The following is a 25,031-nucleotide window of genomic DNA, read 5'->3' as shown; positions in this document are numbered from 1 at the left end:
GGGTTGGTAGAAGAGATGCATCATCACACTAAACTCCTTCGGTCTGGTACAGCAAGGGAGGTGACAGGTGGAGAGAAGGCAGGTAAGGTGAGGACCTCTGGGGCAAAGTGGCTAGGAGCTCTGGCCCATGTTATTGTGGGCACCTGAGCACAGGTTAAGCCCTGGGCTTTACCCCCAGACCTACCCAATCAGAATCTCCAACATGTCTGAGGGTCTACATTTCTTTTCTTTTTTCTTAACATTTTATTATGAGCATTTTCAATTACACAGAACATCATGCAGAAGAATCCAATGGGTAACACCAGTCAGACTGAACACCTGTTCACATTTGCCTCTACCTGCTTTATCTCGTTCTCTCGCTTCATTTAACCATTTAAAAGTGAATTATTAGCCAGGCATGGTGGCTCATGCCTGTAATCCCAGCACTTTGGGAGGCCAAGGTGAGTGGATCACTTGAGGTTGGGAGTTCAAGACCAGCCTGGCCAACATGGTGAAACCCTGTCTGTACTAAAAATACAAAACTTAGCCAGGCATGGTGGCAGGCACCTATAATCCCAGCTACTTGGGAGGCTGAGGCTGGAGAATTGTCTAAACCCAGGAGCCGAGGTTGTACCACTACACTCCAGCCTGGGCCACAGAGTGAGACTCCATTTAGAAAAAAAAAAAAGTGAATTCTTGATCTTGAAGCCTGGTTTTCAAAATGTGGTCTGGGACTCCTTGGGCTCCCCAAGACCCTTTAAGGGGGTCCATAATGTCAAAAACATTTCACAATATTCTGACATTGTTAATTGCCTTTCTCTAAGCTCATTCTCTCATGAGCATACAGTGGAATTGTCCAGAGGCTACATCACATGTGATATTGAGACAGATTGAATGTAGTACCAAGTATGAGAATTCTTCTGTCTTCTGTTAAATCATACATTAAAGAGATCTCAAAAATCATTTTTAAAAAATGTAAATGATTGCTACCATGACACTTTGTCTCTAAACACTTCAGCGTGCATCTCTACAAAATAAGCATTTTCTACATAAACACATGTATTAGCTATCTACTGCTGCCTAACAAATTACCCCAAAGCATGCAGCTGGACACAAACATGTCCCACGTCACTGTTTCTATGTCAGGAACCCTGGAGTGGCTTAGCTGGTAACTTAACTCAAGTTGTCTTACATGGTTGCAACCATCTCAAGATTCAACTGGGGCTGGGCGTGGTGGCTCATGCCTGTAATCCCAGCACTTTGGGAGGCCAAGCCAGGTGGACTACCTGAGGTCAGGAGTTCAAGACCAGCCTGTCCAACATGTCAAAATCCTGTCTCTACTAAAAATACAAAAATTAGCCAGCCGTGCTGGCGTGCGCCTGTAGTCCCAGCTACTCAGGAGGCAGAGGCACAACATTCGCTTGAACCCAGGAGGCAGAGGCTGCAGTGAGTCGAGATCACACCACCAGCACTGCAGCCTAGGCAACAGAGCAAGACTCTGGCTCAAAAAAAAAAAAAAAAAAAAAAGACTCAACTGGGCCTGAAGGGCCTGCCTCCAAGCCCACTCACACCCTCACACTGTCAGCAGGCCTCAGTTCTTCTCAGGCTGTTGGAATGGACCTCGGGTCCTCGCCATGGCAGATGGACCCTTCTGTAAGGCTGATCCCGCCACAGTGTAAGCAATCCAAGAGAGAAAACACACATCAGGCGGAAGCCTCTTTACTCCCTCATGGCAGAAGTGCCACCCCACCCCCTGCTGCCATACTGTCTTCATTGGAAGTTCATTACTTGCTCCAGCCCAAACCCCAGGGGAGAAGGTGAGTTGCACCTGCCAGGGACGGGGATCACTGTGTCTGTCTGAGGGGCTGCAACCACATCACATTGTCACATCTAATCAAAGCAGCAGCAGTCTTCCAATGTCATCTAATAGCCAGTCACATCAAAGAGTCTCCAGGTGTCCCCAAAATGCCTGTTACACATGTTTGTTCAAGCCAAATCCAACTGAGGGCCACAAGTGATGTTTGGCTATTCAGTCTCTTAAGTCCCATTTGATAGAGAATAACCCACTTCCCTTTTTAAAATTGTCTTTCATGTTATTGCCTTGTTGAAGAGACAAAGTCAGATGGCTTACACAGAGTACCAAGGCCACCGGAGGCACACAGGAGTGTGACAGACCTGCCCTAGATGGCCATGGACTGAAGCCTGTGAGGACAGGCTTCAGTCCATTCAGTCTTGGATGCCCATGGACTGAAGCCTGGATGGCGTGGGGAGTGGATGAAGCCAGCTTCTCTCACCCCAGCCCTCTGCACAGTGGATCTCCCTCACTGAAGATCAACTTCCCCAGCAGGGCTTTCCCAACTCCTCCAGGAGACCATTTTCATGGTGCCAAGAATGATCAGACAGACAGAGCGCACAAGCCGATAGCAAGGGAACACAGGGGAGGGACATATCAAAGTCCCAAGCCTGGGGCACAAGGAAATGTTTTCTGGCCATTCTGAGCACCCTCCACATACACAAACACAATAAACATGTCAATGCAGCTGCCATCCCTGCTTCCCGACGACTCTCGGGAGTTTCCCAGCCTGCAGACTCTCTCACTTCCATCCGTCCCTCCCCAACAGCCAAGAAGCAGACTCAGCAAGTACAGTTGGCCCTGCTTTACAGATTCGCCAGCAGCTCTTCGAGGTGAAGTGATGCAGCCACAGTCACCCTAAGTGTCAAAGCCAGATCCTTAGATGCAAGCCCTGGACTGATGCTTAAAGCACGCGACCATGTCTCCCTTGAGCGAGTGTCCCTGTTGCTGGTGGTACAGACAGTTTGTTTGCCTCCTGCTAGCTGCATAGACGTCACCACCCTCTTATCCTAACCACGTCCCACACCAGCACCAGATATCGTGTCATTTCATCCTGACAGCACCTCCGAGTGGACACTGTTATTCCCACTTTTGCAGATAAGGAAATGGACTCTCCACTGTTAGGTCTAACCCAGGGTTAGAGTGAGTATGTCCAGGGACATGCTCCAGGTCTGCTGAGCACGAAGCCCCGGCAGCTTTCAACACACATTCATCTAGTGCTCTGTTTTTTATCTCTTTCCCTAACACACTCCTTTCTGCCAAGCTAGCCTCCCAGCTACAAATGGCATACAAACAGCTCCTCCCTCTTTCACAGAAGCTATTTCTGGAAATTCACAGCATAAAAACACCTTCACAGTGTGTTTTCCAATATATACAATATTAAGAAAGGAAATCAGATTTCTTATTAAGGGCTTGGCAACAAACCAATCATAAGAAAATGAATTCTTGGAGCCTGAAAAACATTTCGAGATCATCTAAATCAGTGGTTCTTGACAGGGGGCAATGGAGCCCTCAGGGGACATTTGAAAATGTCTGGCAACATTTTTGATTGTCACAACTGGGGGCCGGTGGGGGGTTGTTGCTACTAGCATCTAGTTGGTGGAGGCCAGGGATTCTGCTAAACATTTCACAAGCACAGAACAGCCTTACCACAAGGAGTTATTTGGCCCCAAATGCCAGTAGTGCCCAAGGTTGAGACACCCTGACCTAAACCCCTTTGTTACTTTGAGGACAAGATAGTCGAGGCCCAAAGACACAATGACTTGTCCAAGGTTGCACAGCCACAAAGCAAGAAGTGGAATCTAGGTCTCTATTAGATCCTCCTCTATCATCTGCTTTGCTCTGTCTAGGGTTGGGCTGGGGGAGAAAAAGAGGGTAGGGACCCGAGGATCTTAATTGCTGTAACCAAACTGAACCAAAGGAAGAAAATTGCAACAAACAAGTTACTAAATTACTGCAGCAACACATCTGGGTGTCCCAAATTCTGAAAGAAATGCCTCCTTTAATTATTGATGAAAATAGCATTGCTTTACAGGCCCCCCCCCCCCAGCATTGCTGGTGGGTCAAATTATTCATAATGTGAGTTCCAGTACAGTTTACTGACACCAAAGCTTCCAGAAGGGTCAGGTTTTAGAGGGGAAAAAAAAGGCCACATTCTCCCCCTAAGGGTGCCCACACAAGTCCTGGCTACAGTTTCTTCCTGACCCAGAGAAAGGAATGTAAATGCTGTAGAAAGAGTCCATTAAAATCCCCCACCCACTGTCATGCTAGAATTGAAGTCACCTGACTCCCCCCCCACACCGCCATCTGCCGCTGAGTCATCAAGCCCCTCCATTCAGCATGCGAATGATCAGCGAGGGAATTAAAAAGAACTGTGGGAATTTTCAGGTTTTGCTCTTGTCTCCACCCCCACCCTCTGCTAAAAATCATTTGGTTCTTAGAGATGTAGCTGTCTCTTACACTCACATGTTACCTTTGGAGGCTGCAATTTATTTTTATTTTATTGGATACTGTTATTTTTTAATCTACTTAAAACACCTGGAAGGAGAAAAGATACATTTCCGACGTATGCCTTGTAAATGCTGGAACTTTGCAAAATAATGCAAAGCAATTTAGATTGCACATCTGGCTCTTAAATTGCTAACCAAGAAGTTTCCACTTCGCAGTCCGCTTTTGCTTTGAAAGAAATGAGGCTAATTACTGAGGACAAAGGCCTGTAATTAGTAACCATGTCATTATTTAAGAAGCAGAATGACAGCAGGAAAACAATTGATAGGTACCTCTTAAAAGCCCCTCTCTCTACGTAGAATGCATGCAGTGTGGTCATTTCAGATTTTGTTCCCCCTCCGGAGCGTTTTTTTTTTTCTTCCCCATGTCTTTCTGTCTGGCCCCTGCCCCCTTTCTTGGGGCGGGCACGCCAAGACCCAAGTAATGCGTGGGCCTGCCACGGGCCATCCCCTGCCGGGTGCGTGCAGCTGCACCAGGCAGCTGTAGGCAGCAGGCGCGGCAGCAGCCAGAGGCCCCACTTTGGGTTTTGGGGGGCGCAGCCGGGCTGCAGACCCGCGGGCCGGGCTTCCCCTGCAGCGTCCGCGGCGCCGGGGACGCCAGGGAGGTCGTCCCGGCGCCACGCGCCCCTTACCTGCAGTGCCGCATCGCGCCCAAGGCCGCCCACCTGGACAGCATCCTCGAGCATCCTTTCTTCAGCGCGACGGCTGCGAGCGCCGTGACGTCACCGGGAGGCGGGCCCCACGTTGCCACGTGACCCCTTCGGGTGACGCGGAGAAGTCCGCGCGGGGTTGGGGGGAAGACCCTGGAAGTCCCCGGAGGTGAGGGGCGATGGCCCGAAACCCTCGCGCTGGCCGCCCCTCAGGGAGTTTCGCTTGATGTGTGCAGTTTTCCTGACGTTTCACGAAGAATTATGAAAAACAACACACAGGAGAGGAAATCCAAATTATTACAGGCTCCAAGCGTGTAATAGGATTTCAAAAGAATTAGCAATAAGGGGATTACAGTGAAAGGAAATACAATTTCATGTTTTGTTTTAAAATTAGTATTTATCAAATGCAGTGGAGGAATAAACATTTTATGCAAATCAAAATGACACAAAATACCATGCATGGACACACTTTGCATAGAGGTTCCATGTTTCAAATTGTATATCATCTATTATACCAAATACTTTAGTTCAAAGCAATTCATTATGGAACGTTATACTAATTGTACAGATGAATGATGCTTTAATTACTCTGAATAGCTGCATTCCAATATTAATTTGTATTTGCCAAAGGAAAAAATGGTGATACTGCGTTTTTCTACTACTTACTTAAATATGTGTTGATTTAAAACAAAGCACTATCACGTGAGCATGGTTGTATTTGTGTGTTTCCTTACATCTTCTGGCAGGGCATTTAATCTCTCAGACATGAGTTAATTCACAATAACTCATTATTTCATATTTTCTAATTTTTATCACATTCTGAAGAAATGAGTCATTTTACTATCACAGAAAATATGTACAATGTCAACATTTCTCATTCACAACTGTAACAGCCTTGCCTAGAAAACCTTTAGGAAATTACAACTGTGATAATTTCATAAATTTGAAATAGCATATTTCAAACTTAAGCAGTGCACGTATAAACTTTTCTTTTGCTAAAACACACAAGCGTTTTTGAAATGTAAAAGGACAAAAGCCAAGACTGCTTTTATATGCATTCCAATTGTAGACAAATAGATTCATTTACTTTCACTTGAGTTAAAAATCACAATTTTAACATTCCCTTTGTTCACAGCCCTGAAAGAGACATGAAACCGATTGTTTTACAAGCAGGTTAAAGTTTACTTGCTATTTATTCCAGCAGCTTTCCTGTCCTTCTATATTTAACCCTGGCCTTTAGGCCATCATTCCCTCCAAATTAACTAAATTTCTGTTCAGAAGGTTAATCTCTAATTTGGGGGAAAATACAGCCCTTGACTCTCACGGCGATCAATTATTTTCAACACTAGGTTTTAAAAATCAACAAAGTCGCAGTGTAGTTTACTAGGTCACTCCTCTCAAATTTGTTTTTCTGAGTGATATAAGCAGCTTACCTTCCGCTTTCAGATTCTGAGATATAAAGTTAAAACGCTACCGAAATCTGCTCCTTGGGGTTGAGGGTCTGATGAAGGCAGAAAGTGACAAGCTCATTTTCCTGCCAGAGGCAAATGTCGATTTCAGCCTCAGGCGCCCAGAGGGCCTCGGAGGCAGGCTCGGAGCATCACGTGCTCGGCCCAGCCACTCAGCCCTGCCCAGTCAGCTTGGTCACCTCTTGGCGCCGGAGGCCCGCCGTGCCAGTGTCCTTCGCCTCCTACCCCTGGGACATTCGTGTCCAGAGAAAACCCAGCGTCCCGGAGACAGGACGCCCCACCCTCAGAGGCTGGGCTGCACGGAATTCTGTGACCCGAGTTCGCAGAATCAATGGGAGGTGGTGAGTGTATCAAATGCCCTGCAGACTGAAGAGGATGGTAGCACGATGCAGACAGCCTTGCTCTGTGTTCCGGCTTGGCTGAAATGACGAAATACAGGCAACCTTCTTCATCCTGGAGTAGTTTCTTTGCAATAGGTTAGTTTCACCTTCTCTTTTTTCCAGGTGATTGCTCAATTGTAAAAAAAAAAAAAAAAAAAAAAAGCAAAAAACTGGGCCTTCCAATTCTCAACAGAATGAGAGCTCTCTGAACACCCTCCAAGCTCGCCTTTCAAACTGTCAATTTAGCAAAGATTAAAAAACAAAACAACAAAAAAAAACAAAAACCAATACCACCCGTGGGAATGTAAATTGAGCAATTTTCTGGTGGTCTGTTCAGCATTTTTCCCACCAAATGCCTTAGAAAGACAGTTTCACCAATTACTCAGGGTGCTACAGCTCTAGCAACTTGATGCCCAAGAATCTGCCCTGGGGCGGGTGGGGTGGGGGAAGAAGAGTATGCAAACCTCTGACTAGGGAAAGTTTGCTGCAATATTATTTAGAACCTCAAAGCACTGGAAGCAAGTTAAATCTCCAAAAACAGGAGATGTTTTAAATTATAAGACATCTATGCAGTGGAAGAATCAAAACTTATATGGTGGTACATACTTACAAATGGAAAAATACATTTGCAGTGGATTAAATGGAAAAAATTGAAGCTTCAAAGCATTATGTGCTTGCTGAGTGATCCATTGTTTCTATATAGGTGTAATACATTTATATCTACACATATACCTTTACAAACAACATAGAAAATTATTAGGAAATGAATTCACTAAAGTATCAAACATGGTATCTCCCTGGTTAGTGGGATTAAGAGTGTTTTACATTTTTCTTCTTTTAAGCTTAGTGATATTTTCTCATTTTTCCACAGTGAATATGTATTGCTTTTATAGCAAGAAAAAAATTGTTTTCTTAAAACCACCATGTAGATATGATTATGGAATAAACAGTTTTGGCTAATTTTTTTAATGCAGGTTTCATTACTTGAAGATTCTGAACTTTTAACCACAAAGCCCTGAGGGAACAATTCCTAGCCATCCTAGATTATTCTTTCATGAAGATCTTCAGGAAAGAAACTGCCATTCAGGGGCCGTTGTAAATATTCAATCATCGGTATATCCAGTTTTAATTTCTCTTCTATTTAAACGACTTCTTTTTATTTTGCCCTGTGTGGAGATAGAAAGCTGGTTATTGCCATCCTTCATGAAAATATTCTTTCAATAGTTACAGAATAATAACCTTTGAGATTTTTGTTTGTTCATTGGGAACAGGGTATCGCTCTGTCTCCCAGGTTGGAGTGCAGTGGCACAATCCTGGCTCACTGCAACCTCAAATTCCTGGGCTCAAGGGATCCTCCCGCCTCAGCCTCCTGAGTAACTGAGGACTACAGGCTCTTTCCCTTGTCTTCACAGATTTATCTTTCCTATCCCTTTGAATCTTCTACATTTTTTCTCTGATCTGCCAGTTTTCTACAGATGTGATACAAGGTTTAGAACAGTGGTTCTTAATGGGGGATGATATTACTCCCTTTCCCTCAGGGGACATTTTTGGCAGCCACAACTGGAATGGGAGGGGCCGTGTGCTCCTAACATCAAGTGGGTAGAGGCCAGGGCTGCTGCTGAGCATCCTACAGTGTATAGGACAGCTCCCTCCCACTCCCACCTCCTGGGACAATGAACATAGCGGTCCAAAATATCATAGTGCTGAAGATGTTCCATTTCCCAGCCATTTTCAAGAGTTTTCCATTGTATGATGTGCTGGAAACTCTGCTTCATTCTAAATCCTTTAAAGGTAGTACTCTCGGCAGGTGGGAAGTGTCATTGCCCACCTGTGTGTGCACCACACATCACCTCTGAAAACAGACACCGGGAACTGCTATGGTGTTACTGCTAGGGAGGAGAACTGTGTGGCTGGGCACAGAGGTGTATGGGAAATTTTCATAGATTTGGATGCAAATCTATGAAAACTGACATTTTCTCACCATTAAATAATTAAAACTCACTAATCAATTATTTTATAAATGGTGGGTTTTACAAAACCTGGAGGACCCTATTGCATCTTTGTATCCAAACCTCATATATATGTGTGTGTGTGTGTGTGTGTACGTATATATATATATATATATGTATATATATATATATATATATATAGAGAGAGAGAGAGAGAGAGAGAGAGAGAGAGACGGTCTCACTTCATCACCCAGCTGGAGTGCAGTGGTGTGATCTCTCCTCACTGCAACCTCCGCCTCCCAGATTCAAGCGATTCTCTTGCCTCAGTCTCCTGAGTAGCTGGGATTACAGACGCCTGCCACCATGCCTGGCTAATTTTTGTATTTTTAATAGAGATGGGGTTTCACTATGTTGGCCAGGCTGGTCTCAAACTCCTGATCTCAACTGATCCGCCTGCCTCAGCCTCCCAAAGTGCTGGGATTACAGGTGTGAGCCACCGCGCCCGGCCAAACCCCCTTATACTGATGCAGTACATGCACCTGGTAGAGAGAGCCTTCCTCTGCAGCACTTCACATCATCTGATTCTCGAGGCAGCTGGTTAACCGGAGTAGGTCAGATCTACCGCTGTGCACCCATTTTGCATAGAGGCTCAGAGACAGCCATGACATCAGCCTCCTGTTCTGATGGAGGCTGGAGCACCCTGGGGTCAGGCTGGGTCTTCTCTGGCTGAGACCCCAGCTTCTTCCCCAGGTGCCTCTCTGACGATCTCTCCACCTTTCTTGGAGCCACAGCTCCCTGGGACCCTCTGCATAGCACTCATCAGCTTCAATCCAAATCATTTACTCACATTAACCCATGAGCTCCTGGAGGGACAGAGGGGAGCTGCACTTACCTGTTCTTTGAAAGCCCAGCATGTAGCACTGTCTCCGAGATACAGTGTTTGTTACACCATAACTAAAATTTTCCCGAATGTTCTCTGCCAACATCTTTAATCAGTACCATTTTGAAATATTACATGGCTGTATTGCAATATTACTGCCTGTACTATTTTGCCAACCTTCTGCAAGCTTCACTTTTCCCTTCTGTAAAACAGGGAAGAGGAAGAGTAACAGTATCCAGCACTTGGAGGTGTGTGAGCCTTAAGTGAGAGCTCTGGAAAGAGCACAAGCAGTGCCTTATTGAAACTTGAGACACAAGGAAAGACGTACACCCCTAAATACAGCGGTCAAGATATCCTCTTGTATTTTGAACCAAGTGGAGAAAGCCAATAAAGACCCTACACCTGAAACACACATGCACAGAACATATGTATAATGGTCCCTGTGGCCCAATTTATTTGCACCCACATAAACCTCCTCTTCAGAGACATCCTGGCCAAGTAACCCCTTGCTAACTGGAATTGACTGTGCTCCCTGGCACAACACTGAAGGGGAGTAAAACAACCCCCCACAGCCTGTCTATTGAAAATGTTGATATTTTGGACATTGTAATTTTATGCATTAATTTTGATTTTATAAATAATATATATATATTTTTTGAGATGGAGTTTCACTCTTGTCGCCCAGGCTGGAGTGTAATGGCTTGATCTCAGCTCACGGCAACTTCTGCCTCCCGAGTTCAAACAATTCTTCTGCCTCACCCTCCTGAGTAGCTGGGATTACAGGCACCCCCGCCCCCATCACACCTGGCTAATTTTTGTATTTTTAGTAGAGTCGGGGTTTCACCATGTTGGTCAGGCTGGTTTCCAACTCCTGACCTCAGGTGATCCACCCATTCTGGCCTCCCAAAGTGCTGGGATTACAAGTGTGGGCCATCGCGCCTGGCCAGTATCTTATCTTGATTACTGATTTTTTTGGTGCCCTCTTACATTTTGCACCCAAGGTGAGTGCCTCTCTCACCTCCTCCAAATTCCAGCTCTGAGTAAATTATTCTATAAATGGGGGGCCCATCATAAAACCTGGAGATGAGGACCCTCTTTGATCTATCATTGGGTCCTGAACTCCTTTACACCTGAATACACTGTCTCCAATGAATGAATGAATGAGTTGCCTCCATACCTGGCTGGGGGCTATCCACATGACAGCCTCCTAAAAGATTTCGGGGACAAGTAAGTGACACGGAATATAAGAATATGCAATCTAGCCTTTTCTAGGCATTCTGGGCCATGTTCACAGATCTCAGCAGACATCCAAAAGTTCCAAACTCGGACCCCATTGCCCTGACAACTATCCAAAGGAAAGGCCTTGACTGATGTGACCAACAACAGCTTTGACATCCCTCCGCTTTTGCAGTGGAGTTGTTGTCAAGGACATCGTCTGTTCTAGGAAGCCTGAGAAAAGAGCCCGTGTAGCTCTAAGGGCTAAGAGAAGTGTTGCCATCCCTTAAGCAACCATATGGTGTTTTTACTCTCTGATGGTAAGAATTGTGGAGCTGCCACTGTCCCCTTTCTCTCTGTGAGTGCCAGGAGACCCAGATGGTGCCAAGGCAATTCAGTAGGCCTATCTCCTCCAATTGGCATATGCACGGTGGCATGTTGGTCAATGTTAAATAACCCAGCTTTCCAAAGGTCGGGTATGGGGAGGGAGCCTTGATTTGTAGCATGTGCTGATTCTCATGGTGTAAATTCTCCTGCCATAGCTTCCTTTGAACTACTGAATGGGGAGCTGGAAACTGATGCACAGCAGCCATTATTCGACGGCATCTCCACCACACACGGACAAGAGAAGTCAGTTGTTTTACTGTACCTGGACAGTGAACAGCTTTTCTCACCCCAGACTTGGCCTCTGAGAAAACCTGCTTCTTGTCCAGGTGCCTTGGGCTGGAAATGGGATTTTTCTAGAATTGCACTGCTCTACTCTGGTAGCCACCAGCCACAGTTGCTATTTACATAAAAATGAATTTAACTTAAAGGTTCAAATTCAGTCCCTCAGTCGCACTAGCCACGTCAGACGCTCAAGAGCTACATGTGGCTTGTCACTATGATATTTTAGTGCAGATATAAAACAATTCCATCATCGCAGATAATTCTATTGGATGATACAGTAAAGCAATTCTTTTAAACGAATTCCATTGCAATAAAACAATTTGTGTTTATTACTCATTGGAGTCTGCCTGTAATTGCAGGGTAGAAAAAGCAATCTGGCCAGAGCGTCTGTTGGTGGGAACGATGGAAAGGCACAGATTCCAGAAGGCCATGTGCCTCTAGCCACAAGTCTCAGACAAGATGCTTCCAAATACCACTGAATGTGCAGCCTCTGCCTTTGGACTTCACCAGGAGCCTGGAAACCTTCTAAGAAAAGAGTGGAGAATCTGATCACTTTTTCCAAAGCAAAACTTGCAATGCATGCCAGAGTACATACGTACTGAATACAGGAACCAGCCTTTCAAAGTTCAGTGCTTCTAGGGTGGGCTCGAGCATGACTTCCCCAAAGATGTTCACCCCCTGTGTTAAGTAGAAAACTTCCTTTTTAAAGTTTCCTTTCTTGTTAAATCCTGAGTGTGTTAATAACTTTGTTAAGCCCTATCCTATGTAGCTGTTAGACATGCCATGCTTATGGGCACGTAGTACACTATGTCCTTGTAGTTTAACCAAAGTATCTGTGCTGGACATGCTCACAGGCATGTCCCAGCTCTCCATTGCTTTTACCTGTTTAGAAAAGTTTTAAGTTGTTAGCCAATCAGGTTTTAGTTTAGATTGTGAGGTCTGGCTCCAGCCAACGGAGATTAGACACAGAAATAAGGATGACCCTAAATGCGTAAGGGATAAATTTGTGTGTTTCCCTTTGTTCTTTGTACTCTCACGGCAAGATGGCTGAGAGTGCCCTTCCTGCAGTCCAGTAAGTAAAAATTGTGTTGCTGAAAGATCCTTTGTCTTAGTGCTAATTTTTCTTTGCAGCACCAAGCATCTATTTCCAACATCTCTTTCCAACACCCCTTATTCCCAGGACCTGTGAAGATGTTGCCTTACATGACAAAAGAGATTTTGCAGATGTGATTAGGGATCCTAAGATAGTGGGGAGATGATCCTGGGTGGCCACAGTGCTGCCAGTGTCATCACAAAGGTCCTTATAAAAGGGAGAGAGGAGGGTCAGAGTCAGAGAAGGAGATATGACAATGGAAGCCATGATCAGAGAGGGAGATTTGAAGCTGCTACACTGCTGGCCTTGCAGATGGAGGATAGAAGCTGGAAGAGGCCAGGACACAGAATCTTCCCACGAGCCTGAAGAAGGAACACAGCCCTGCTGGCAGTTTGATTTTAGCCCATTCGGACCCAGTTTAGACTTCTCCCCTCCAGAAAAGGAAAAGCATAAATATGTGTTGTTTTAAGCTACCAAGTTTATGGTCATCTGTTACAGCAGCCATTGGAAGAGAACAGAGCCTTGGCTCATTGATTCATCAGATTCCTATTTAGGGAGCCCTCTGTCTGCACCAGGTAAAATGCAAGGCCTGAGGATCAGTCACACTCTGGAGTGACTGTGTCCCTCTGCCAAGTGCCTCTTATAGTCCATGGAGAAGACAGTCATGATACAGGTCTTCCCAATCAAAAGAAGTATTGACTGATGTGGAAAAATACTGCCAAGGGTGAATTATGTCCCCCCAAATTCATACGTTGAAGTCCCAACTCCCCAGCACCTCAGAATGTGACTATATTTGGAGATAAGTTATTTAAAGAAGTGATTAGGTTTTAACATCAGGCCGTTAAGGGTGGGGCCCTATTCCCACTGACTGATGTCCCTATAAAAAAAAAAAAGAGGCGATCCCAGGGTCTTGTGTGCACAGAGTGATGACTATGTGAGGAGGCAGCAAGCTGAGGGGAGAGGCCTCAGGAAACCAGCTCTGCCAGCACCTTCACCTTGAACTTCCAGCCTCTAGACGGTGAGAAAGTCAGTGTTTGTTGTTGAAGCCACCCAGTCTGTGGGACTTTGTTACGGCAGCCCTAGCAAACTCATACATGTACATAAAGCAGAGGGGCCAGATTTATTCAGGAATGGAGACCACTTCCAGCCTTTTTGAGAAGGCATGCTTAAGCTATCCAAGGACAAGTAGGAGTTAACTCAAGTTGGGGACTGTAGAAGAGTGGGTCAGAGAGAAGATAGGGAGTGTCCATAGGTAGCCAGGAGGGAAAGGCTTTCTTCTTTTTGCTTTGGCAACTTCAACAAGTAAAATATGGCCACCGTAGCATTGTTAAAAGTTATTTTTGACTTTTTTTTTGAGACAAGAGTTTCACTCTGTTGCCCAGGCTGGAGTGCAGTGGTGTAATCCCTGCTCACTACCACCTCTGCCTCCAGGGTTCGAGCAATTCTCCTGTCTCAGCCTCCCAAGTATCTGGGATTACAGGCGCCTGCCACCACACCTGGCTAATTTTTTGTATTTTTAGTGGAGACGGGGTTTCATCATGTTGGCCAGACTGGTCTTGAACTCCTGACCTCACGATCCACCCGCCTTGGCCTCCCAAAGTGCTGGGATTACAGGTGTTAGCTACCACACCCAGCCACTTTTCTTCGACACAGGGTCTCCCTCTGTCATCCAGGCTGGAGTGCAATGGCATGAACATGGCTCACTGCAGCCTTGACTTCTGGGGCTCAAGCAATTCTTCCACCTTAGCCTCCTGTGTATCTAGGACCACAGGTGCATGCCACCATGTCCAGCTAATTTTTTGTAATTTTTGTAGAAACAGGGTCTCCTTATGTTGCTCAGGCTGATCCTGAACTTCTGCACTCAAGCAATCCTCCCATCTCAGCTTCTCAAAATGCTGGGATATGAGCACGAGACACCACACTCGGCCTCAATTTCATTTTATGGGGAAACACTAGCTTCTCCACCAAAGTCTGAAAAAAGGTAAATAACTTGCATGTATTTGTATTTATCTTATCTTTATTTTCTGTCTTTATGCAAAGATAGAAAACAAAATGGGCAAAAACCTATCAAGAAATATCCAAAATATATATGAGCAAAACTGTAAAGCATTCCTGAAAGACACAAAATTAGTCTTGGACAAATTGAAATACATAATACATTCCTGGATAGGAGGATTCAGCATCATAAAGACGTCAGTTCTCACAAATGTGTAAGTTTAATGCAATTCCAGTAGATTCCATAATTTTTTCCCTTGGAGCTAGAAAATTATAAAATTCCTTTGGAAGAACAATAAGCAAGAATATCCAGGAAGGCACTGAGAAACAAGAAAGGAAGGAGGGCTAGCCCTAACTGATATTAAAACTTACCAACAAGCCCTATAATTAAAGCAGCTTTGCTCTTAAGCACAAATTGAGACTGTGCTGAGATGTTTTCTCACCTCTGCAATTGGCAAAGACACACACATGACACCATTCTGTTGCTGAGGCTGTGGGGGAACTGTCTCATCCACTGCTGGTGAGAATACAAAATGGTAAAGCCCCTATGGGGAAATGCGGCGAAACCCAGCAACATGCCACATGCATTACCATTGACCCAGAGATCCCACTTCTTGGGATGTAACTCATGAAAACCCTGGCAAAGGTCAGGCAGAGTGGCTCACACAGGAAATCCCAACACTTTGGGAGACTGAGGCGGGAGGATAGCTTGAGACCAGGAGTTGGAGAACAGCATGGGCAGCACGGCAATGCTGTTTCTATCAATGAAATAAAAAAAGAAACCCTGGCAAAAATGTGAAAAGATGTCTGCAGAAGACTTTGTTATTTTATTATTTTTGAGACAGAATCTCGCTCTGTTGCCCATGCTGGAGTGCCATGGTGCGATCCTGGCTCACTGCCACCTCCGCCTCCTGGGCACAAGTGATTCTCCTGCCTTGGCCTCCTGAGTAGCTGGGATTACAGGTACGTGCCATCACACCCAGCTAATTTTTGCATTTTTAGTACAGATGGGGTTTTACACCATGTTGGTCAGGCTGGTCTCAAACTCCTGACCGCGTGATCCACCCACGTTGGCCTCCCAAAGTGCTGGGATTATAGGCATGAACCACTGCACCAGCTGGTTGAATTATTTTTAATAGCATGACTATAAGTCACCAGAAGATAGCTGAATAAACTATGGTACATCCACTAATGTATGCAAAGGTAAAACAAAAAGAATACCTATATGTACCACTTTGGGGGATATGGGGATGGGGTGAATGTATTTTGCTTGTGGATTGGATGTGAATTTGGGGGAGGTGCAGAGGACAGATCATGGTGGATTGAATGGTTTGCCTTAAAGATATGTCTACCAGGAACTTGGGAATGTGACCTTATTTGGCAAGAGTCTTTGCAGAGGTAATTAGAGACCTGGAGATGAGATCATCCTGGATTAACCGGGTAGGCCCTAAATCCAATGGCAGATGTTCTTGTAAGAGAGAGAAGACAGGGAAAAATGCAGAGGGAACAGTGATGTGACGATGGGACTGAAAGTGGAGTCATGTCCCTTGGAAGAGCCAAGGATTGTCAGCAGCATCAGGAGCTGGAAAAGGCAGGAAGGATCCTCCCCTACAGCCTTTGAAGAGAGGGTAGCCCTGGCGACACCTTGATTTAGCAATTTTGGCCTTGTGAACTGTGAAATAAATTTTTGTTTTAAGCCCCCACGCTTGTGGTAAACTGTTATAGCAGCCAATACGGACTTTGGTGGTCTCAGAGTTATATCTATTTTTCTTTTTTTAAAAGAGATGTGGACCACATCTCAGCCTCCCAGGTAGCTGGGACTACAGGTGTGCACCACCACCACTGGCTGGGATATACTTTTAAGTGAAAAAAGTCAGGTAAAGAAGTGTGTTTTGTGCTACCATTTGCCAAAGAAAGGAGAGAAATACAAATATAGATGTGTTCATGTTTGTGTATAGTCATATGTACATGTGTATATGCACACATGTATATATCTGCATGTACACACATTTATATAACTACTTATATTTTAAAATAACAAAGCAAGGATAAACAGTAATCTCTTTTCAATGGTTACCTGTAACCAGAGGGAAAAAATAGGGTAGAGGCAAAATAAAAACCTGACTTAGTGGGGCATGGTGGCTCATGCCTGTAATCCCAACACTTTGGGAGGCCAAGGTGGGTGGTCATTTGAGGTCAGGAGTTCAAGACCAGCCTGGCCGACATGGCAAAACTGTCTTTACTAAAAATACAAAAATTAGCTGGGTGTGGTGGTACACACATGTAATCCCATCTACTCCAGAGGTTGAAGCAGGAGAATCACTTGAACCCAGGAGGTGGAAGCTGCAGTGAGTCAAGATTACACCACGACACTCCAGCCTGGGCAACAGGGCAAGACTCCATCTCAAAAAAAAGCCAGACATAACTACAATGAGATACCACTAGGCACCCACTAAGACAGCTATAAGCAAAAGGACATAACAAGTGTTGGGCAGGATGTGGAGCAACTGGAGCTCCAGTGCACTGCTGGTAGGACTGGAAAATGTGCAGCTGCTGTGGAAAGAGTGGCAGGGCCTCAAAGAGTTAAACATAGCATTACCATGTAGCCCAGTGATTCCACTTTTAGGTATAGACCTAAGAGAAATGAAAACATATTCACACAAAAGCTTGAATGTGCAATTTCACAGCAGCATTATTCATAATGGCCAAAAAGTGGAAACGAAGTGTCCATCAACTGATAAATGAAGAAAATGTGGCCCATCCATGCAATGGAAGATGATTCAGCCATCAAAAGGGATGAAGTCCCAACACACACTACAACATGAATGAACCTCGAAAGCATTATGCTAAGTGAATGAAGCCAGACCCGAAGGCCACATATTCTTTGATGTCATTGATATGAAATATCCAGAATGGGCAAATGTGTAGGGACAGAGACTAGATTACTGGTTGCTGGACTCTCAGAGGAATGGGGAGCAACTGCTAATGGGTTTGGAGGCTTTTTTGGGGGGGTGATGAAAACGTTCTAAAAATTGTGATATTTGCACAACTCTGAATATCCTAAAAGCAATGAATGATACACATTAAATGGGTGAATTGTATGGCATGTGAATAACTACAATGAGATACCACTGGACACCCACTAAGTGGGTAATTATCAAGAAAACTATTACCAAAAAAGAAAAACACAGACAGAAAAATCCCAGTAAGTGAATCATGTTTAGATTCTGTTCAAAGAGTTGAAAAGAGAATGACGGAAGAGAAAGCCTTGGCTATTCAGTAACAGTAAAGCATTATTACATGCTAAAATGTGATAAGGTTATTGCGTGTTTTTCTCTTTTAGCGATACATATTAAAATATTTAAAGATGAAGCAGCAAGCTGTATGGGCTTTGCTTCAAGTTCTAAGAGGAGAAGGTGGGCTGGAGGGATAGATTTGAGGGCAGCCATGACTGATGGTGTTGAAGCTGGATGAGGGCTGTGTTCAGCTTACTATTTTCTCTGATTTTATACCTCTATTTTTATGCTTAGAAACACTTTTTTATATATTTACATTTCCATAATTAAATATTTTTCTCCATAAAACCACACATTCCCACTCTGTTCTTAAGGCAGGTTAGTTTAATTTTATAGAAGAAATATTTTTCAAACAGTACAAATGACACAATTAGAGAGAAAACAGTGACAAAAACGAAGAGATGAATACTGATTATAACTTATTCCCACAACAGAAGGCTACTTAGTCCTACAATTATCAATCAAAGCTGACAATTCAGTGATTAGATGAAGTGAAAGCCAAATTCCCTTTTACATGTGATTCTCTTTCAAAAGAACCCTGGTGGCAGGATCCTGATGGTTTTCAGACCAGAATGGCTCCTAAAACTTGGCAGTGTCTTTTTTATCTTGAGGCCTAGTAGATGGACAGATGGAAATGCCCCTTCGGCTCACTTCACTTTTCTGGCATGTGGGGTATTTTCTGGGCAGCGTGGAGTCTGATCTAGCCAGATACTCCAAGACCACATCATGAATGACAAGCAACACAGGGTGCTTGGTGTCCTTCCGCCTGCCTGGGTGGCCTCCACTGCCTGTACGTGCGTCCGCAGGGAACCACCTGGCTCTCTGGCCTTCCTTCGTCTTGATTTTCTTTGCTTGACATGACTGCATTCAGCTGCAAAAGCAGACCCAGGTAGGGGAGCCGGGGGAGGTTCAAAGGAAAGGCAGCAAACACAAGGGCTCATTGGACTGATACGGAAGCAGGGGCTGCATCTATTTCTTGCGTGCTAACAGTGAGATTCTATTTTTAAAAGGCTAGGTAGGCATGGTGGCTCCCAAGTCCAACATCAACCTGGGCAACAGAATGAGAGCTTGACTCTTAAAAAAAAAAAATCAAAATAAGCTAGGCACAGTGGCTCATGTCTGTTATCTCAGAACTTTGGGAGGCTGAGGCAGGAGGGTCACTTGAGCCTAGCAGGTTGAGGCTGCAGTGAGCTATGATCATGTTACTGCACTCCAGCCTGGGCCACAAAGCAAGATCCTGTCTCTTTAAAAAAAATAAAAAATAAAAAAAAACTCTTTGGGTGTCACAGTAGAAGGGAAGTACTTCAAAGGGAAATCTGTGCAGGCTGGGCAGTGGAATTTATTTGAAAACATTTGTCTGGAGCTTCTTGCACTGACACAGTGGGTCTCCCCACATTACAATTAATAGGGGTTGGCAGAAAAGTAGCCTCAGTCCCTCCCTCTTGGAGAGATCCTTGTGGGGCACAGGCTGGGTGTCCGGGGGCCGAGATGGAAATGAGCTGGCCCTGCCCAGCCGAGGGTCCAGCAATGTGGATGGTTGTTCGTTGCCCTTGAAAGTTTCAACAGCCGGGGCCTGGAGACAGGGCTTGCCCGGCAGTGCTGGGAAGGACCCAGGGTGCTCTGTGTCTCCCCACCTCTGTTGTGGGCACATACAAAAAGGAATTGGCCAAAAAAAAAAAAAAAAAAAAAAAAAAGCAAAACATGCAAAACTAGAGGCAGAAATACATAGCAAGAGACAAGAACTGTGAAAAGCATCAGGAGTTGAGTCTTACCACCACTGACGAATTCCATTATCCGTGATAGGTCGCGTGTCAATGAAATGCTTTTACAAAATCCACTTTTAATAAATGTAAAAAGGAAAGCAGGTTATACAAAGAGGGAAGCTACAGATTGATGAGAAGAGAGAGGCCTGATTCAAAGGGACATTTCCAAGGGAAGGGAAGAAAGGTCCAGGAAGAAGAGTTCTGAGTTCTGATTCCTCTGACATTTCCCGTGGCCCACCCCAGATACTCAAATCGAGGCCTCATCAAAGACTGCTTTTCATCTACAATAAATATGTATTGGGCAAAATATTTATATCATTTGGCATTTCAGAGAATAATGGCATATATTTAATTACATTAATTTTTTTTTTCCTCATGAACTAGTTCTAAGATTTCTTGAGGAATACTGGGTTGACTCCAGTACAGGGGGCCTTCTGAATCAAACCCGATCCTCTCCTGTGGACTATTGCTGGGTAGTTCTAGTTACCTCCCCCAAAAAAAAAGCACCTTCAAAGGTGATTGTGTCTATGTCCTAACGGCTAGATTCACCCACAGAGTCAACCAGTATGGGCGTTCCTAGTTCCTGATTCCCTTTCACTTTCCCTCATAATACAGTGGTGTGGCAGGAGTTCCTCCACCACCCTCCTGGTCTGTTACAGCCAGACAGGGTAGGCTGGGGGGAGGTGGCAGCATGGACAGCCACCAAGGACAGGCAGGCTGAAGCGCCACAGACAGCCACTATGAGCAAACAGGCTGAAGCCCGGTAAACCAGAGGCTCTGATGCCTGCTTCAGACTCACGCTGAGCACAGCAAGATGCCTCCGAAGACAACACAGAAATGAGCGGTTAGCGCGCGGCCCACGCCGGAGACTGACTTCTGCAACACACACACACTTCCGAGTCACGACTGAACCACTGCAGGGGACACTTTAACATGACATCAAGGGAGTGAGCGTGTACAATATACATGGTAAATGCACATATGATACGAGTGACAAATTTAGCATATAGTGTTTGCATTTCAGGTGTCAAAAACAAAACCAGCCCCAAGTTCCATTCTACTGCATGACAAGTACTGAAGAACAAAATTTCAGTCTTAAAATACATCTTAAAGTCAGTATTTTCCTTCAAGGAAAAAAAAGTACTATAAATAAATTACAATACAGTGAATTTGCCTGAACTCACTTCGTTTCTGTCTTCCAGCCTTTAAGTCAAATAAAACAGCATAAAAACTGTACATTCTTAACATGATAATTGATCTTTTATAAAATAACCTGTCTTCAGAGATGTCAATTTCACAACAAGGAAAACCAAGCCCTGTTGCCGTCACTATTATAAAATATATATGTAGAGATATACGTGGTTTGTTTTTTACAAAATGTGTATATTAATAGCTTTGCACAAATATTTTAAAGACAAATTCAGCTAGTCTAAGAACTTCATGAAAATAAAACAGGCAGATAAATACTTCATGTGCACAATGCACTCGATCAGACGTCGTCGGCTGGGAGGGGAGGTATGTTGATCCTTGGCCTGGTGAAGAATGCTATCTTCTCCCTGGGACCAGAGAGAATCACAGGTCAGAAGCTGATATGAAGACACGGAAAGCTGATGGCTCTCATATCAATCATGGCTTTTCTTATTCACACAACAAACTGCATTTAAGTCCCCAACAACACATGTGCTTGTATGCAGAGTCTCCAAATGTTAATTATGAAGCACCATAAGGGCAGGGGTTCCTTCATCTCCAGTGTCTAGAATACTGCCTGGTGTTTATTAGGTGCTCAGGAAATACCTGCCATATGAACAAATGAATAAAAAAGTGAAAACTACGTGAATATTAAAGGTATACAAAAATTAGGGCTAAAAGTCAGACACATTTTATTCAGCCTTAACAAGGAAGGAAGCACTGTCACATATGCTGCCACATGGGTGAACCTCGAAAACCTTCAGCTGTGGGGAAAGAAGCCAGATGCAAAATGCTGTGTACGATATGATCACATTCCTGTGAAATAGGCAGAAAGGCAAACCCCTAGAGATGGAGCTGGGGGAGAGGGAAGGGGAAAGACTGCTTAGTAGGAATAGGGTTTACTTTTGGGGTGGTAAAAATGTTCTGGAACTAGACAGAGGGAGTGTTTGTGTAATACTGTGAATGCGTCAAAGGCTGAACTGTTCACTTTAAAATGGGTCATTTTGTTATGTGAATTTCACCTTAATCTTTTCACAGACACAAAAGAATACCAATATATCTGCAAAAATTCCCTTGGAAAAACAAGAGCAGGCAAAACCAATCTATACTACTATAATTCAAGGTGGTGGTTACTCTAGTGTGGGATCTGGGGGTGCTGAAAATGGTCGATTCTCGGGACAGTGAATTTCTAATGATTCACTGGACTATGTGTTTTTGAGATGTAGCTTTTCTGCTGGTACACTTCGCCTTCATCAAAAGTTAGTTGAAAAAGCAAATGTGGTCGGGTACAGTGGCTCATGCCTGTAATCCCAGAACTTTGCTCAGGAGTTCGAAATCAGCCTGGGCAGCACAGTGAGACCCCATCTCTAAAAACTGAGCAGGGCATGGTGTCTTGTGCCTATAGTCCCAGCTACTTGGGAGGGTGAGGTAGGAGAATTCCTTGAGCCTAGGAGATCAAGGCTATAATGAGCCATGATTGAGCTACTGCACTCCAGCCTGGGTGACAGAGCAAGACCCTATCCAGGGATGGGGGGACATGTATGTGTGTGTACATATATCATTGTTATTTATAATGGTGAGCATTTGAAGAGGAGCAGCATGCTATAAAATAGAGTCGTTGGGTAAATTGTATCTATTAGATGAGATATTATAGTCAAACAAAATAACAGATGTAGCAAAATGAAATATGTTAATTTTAAAAATGCTAAATGCATAATTGAACCCACATTATGATTAGAAGTGGCATAAAAAAACTATAGGAAGAAAAGATCAGAATAAAAACATGCTCCCAGTAGTGAGGCTGCTGGCTGCAGTGGATTCCTGTTTTGTTCTCAACTTCCTCTAGGTTTTAAAGACTCACGGGGCCGGACACAGGGGCTCACACCTCTAATTCCAGCACTATGGGAGGCTGAGGCAGGTAGATCATTTGAGGTCAGGAGTTTGAGATCAGCCTGGGCAACAGAGCAAAACCCAGTCTCTACTAAAATATAAAAATTAGCTGGGCGTGGTGGTGCACGACTGTAACCCCAGCTACTAGGGAGGTTGAGGCAGGAGACTCCCTTGAGCCCAGGGGGCAGAGGGTGCAGTGAGACGAGATTGCACCACTGCACTCCAGTCTGGGTGACAGAGTAAGACTTCATCCCAAAAGAAAAAAACAAAAACAGACTCCTGTACTTTTGATCATGCCAAAGGCATGAGGGTAAGAAGGGCGAGGGGGCGGCCTCGGTGCCTCACCAACCTAAAGGTCTGCACTTGGATGGGCTCTTTGTGGCTCTGGCCGCGCAGCTGGTAGATCTCCTTGGAGGCCTTCTTCAGCATCTTCTCAGCTGCCTGCTCATGTTGGTAGTCAAGTTTGGTCTGTCTTGTCTGGAACAGCAACATTGGATCAACAAAATGATTTTCTTGATTTTATTTTTTTAAGGAAGAATGAATGTTCACTGCCAGCTCCAGAGCCCAGAAGAACCAACCACAGTCAGTGAATGGTGACCCAGGAGGGAGAAAGGCCTGCCTCACCCACAACTCCCGCCAAGGAATTCTTCCCAGGAGACAGAGGCCGGGGTGCCTGGAGTCAGGCCTGGCGACTGAGGAACCAGAACATTCCCCCTACAAGGTGGGGAGGGCCCTTAGCCCGTCTTCCAGCACCCACAGTCTCCAGATGCACACAGGAGCCACACATATGCCACCCTCGCAGCCCACAGAGGGAGAAGGGGCTCTAAGAGCCCAGAGGTGGGGCACTTCAGGGACCACCTTTGCATCTGGGATGTTCCCTTCAGAGCCTGGAGCAGGGGGCAGGGAGGCACAAGCAGGAGCTGGCCACCGGGGACCCCACCTGCCGCTCGGCCTCCCGCAGCAGGCCTCGGAGACGCTCATCCCGAAGCACCCAGGGTGGGAGGTCAGTCTGCCCGCGGAGCTGGGCATCCTCCAACCGCTGCCGCAGCTCACGGAGGGCACAGAGCTCCTCATTCAGCTGCCTCTGCCGTGTTCTCGATGCCTGGAGATCCAGCTCCAAGTCCAGGGAGGTGCGGGCCATGAGCTCGGCCAGGGAAGACCTGCAGGACTGCAAGAGATGCCGTCTGTGAGCCCTTGCTCCAGCCTTCTAGAAGGTCCTTCCACAATTAACAGGAGACAGATCAGGCACACATATTTCTCTAAGCACGTCCAAGGTTAAAAAACACAGATGTGGGCAAGAGGAATGTAAATCTCTAGTTCAGTATCAAGGTTAGTAACAGCAAATTGTTTTTTTTTTTTTTTTTCTTTTTTCTTTTTTGAGACAGTCTCACACTGTAGCCCAGGCTGGAGTGCAGTGGTGCAATCTCGGCTCCCGGGTTTGAGCAATTCTCCTGCCTCACCCTCCCAAGTACCTGGGATTACAGGTGCCCGCCACCACACCCAGCTGATTTTTGTTTTTTTTTTTTTTTTGTAGAGACAGGATTTCACCATGTTGGCCAGGCTGGTCTCAAACTCCTGACCTCAAGTGATCCACCCACCTCGGCCTCCCAAAATGCTGGGATTACAGGCATGAGCCACCATGCCCATCCTGTTATTCTTTAGTGATGACCTATATACTGGCAGAAGTGTGGAGCAACGGACGCTCTTATATGGGGCTGGCAGGATCAAAAATGGGCACAATCTTTCTGAAGTGCAATTTGAGAATATATATATATGTCTAAAGCTAACTTGCATCTGAAAGGCCTAACTGCTGACATGCAAACGTGGTCCAATTAAGGCGTATGACAGAAAAAAACCCCTAAGTCTGTAACAGTAGGAAACACTGAATAAATTACAAGTCTGGGATAAAATGTAGTCATTGTAACAAGTTGAAAAAATATATGGACATGGAAAAATCTTAATGATCCACTGTACACGGGGAAAGAAAGCATGTTATAAACCATGAGTGCTTGTTGTTTAAAAACAGTATACACACACCCACGCAAACACACAGACACACACGTGCAAGCTTCCCTCACGCAAGCAAACATACCTATGTTCAGAAGCACCCTGACAGGGGCAAAGACTCTCGTGTGTGGAGCTAAGAGCAGCACTTCCCATCCAATGGGGCACAGAGCCCTGGGAGAGCAGTTACCGCAGCAAAACCACAAATCCATTCGCCAATCGCCAGTGGCTTGAGTCATGGCATGCTTTTTA

The 25,031-nt window shown here is 45.1% G+C and overlaps 2 protein-coding genes and 1 long non-coding RNA gene across 5 annotated transcripts in view; 1 reads left to right on the top strand and 2 right to left on the bottom strand.

Moving 5' to 3' along the window:
* Window positions 1-5,056, bottom strand: part of CLCN4 (chloride voltage-gated channel 4) — an 81,601-nt gene extending 76,545 nt beyond the window's left edge. Inside the window, exon 1 of one of the 2 annotated variants that reach the window (XM_035289519.3) lies at window positions 4,612-5,056. The gene's annotated coding sequence lies outside the window, so the exon portion shown is untranslated. The remainder of the gene's footprint in view (window positions 1-4,611) is intronic. The other variant, XM_035289518.3, reaches the window with a different exon arrangement.
* A 1,580-nt stretch (window positions 5,057-6,636) lies between these two features.
* LOC108589896 (uncharacterized) lies at window positions 6,637-12,647 on the top strand. Its single transcript, XR_001909216.4, has 2 exons — window positions 6,637-6,933; window positions 11,910-12,647. It is a non-coding gene; the product is annotated as an uncharacterized LOC108589896 (long non-coding RNA).
* Window positions 12,648-18,238: 5,591 nt separating this feature from the next.
* WWC3 (WWC family member 3) overlaps window positions 18,239-25,031 on the bottom strand; it is a 131,421-nt gene continuing 124,628 nt past the window's right edge. For both annotated transcript variants that reach the window (XM_035289509.3, XM_035289510.3), the window contains 3 exons: window positions 23,716-23,943; window positions 23,125-23,252; window positions 18,239-21,253 (listed from right to left, as the gene is read on the bottom strand). In XM_035289509.3, the coding sequence (XP_035145400.1) occupies window positions 21,187-21,253; window positions 23,125-23,252; window positions 23,716-23,943 (423 nt within the window). In that variant the 3' untranslated portion in view covers window positions 18,239-21,186. The remainder of the gene's footprint in view (window positions 21,254-23,124; window positions 23,253-23,715; window positions 23,944-25,031) is intronic.

Source organism: Callithrix jacchus, chromosome X, assembly GCF_049354715.1.
Source record: "Callithrix jacchus isolate 240 chromosome X, calJac240_pri, whole genome shotgun sequence".
Taxonomy (NCBI): Eukaryota; Metazoa; Chordata; class Mammalia; order Primates; family Cebidae; genus Callithrix; species Callithrix jacchus.
Note: the sequence above shows the minus strand (reverse complement) of the source record. Positions and strands in the feature narration are given on the sequence as shown.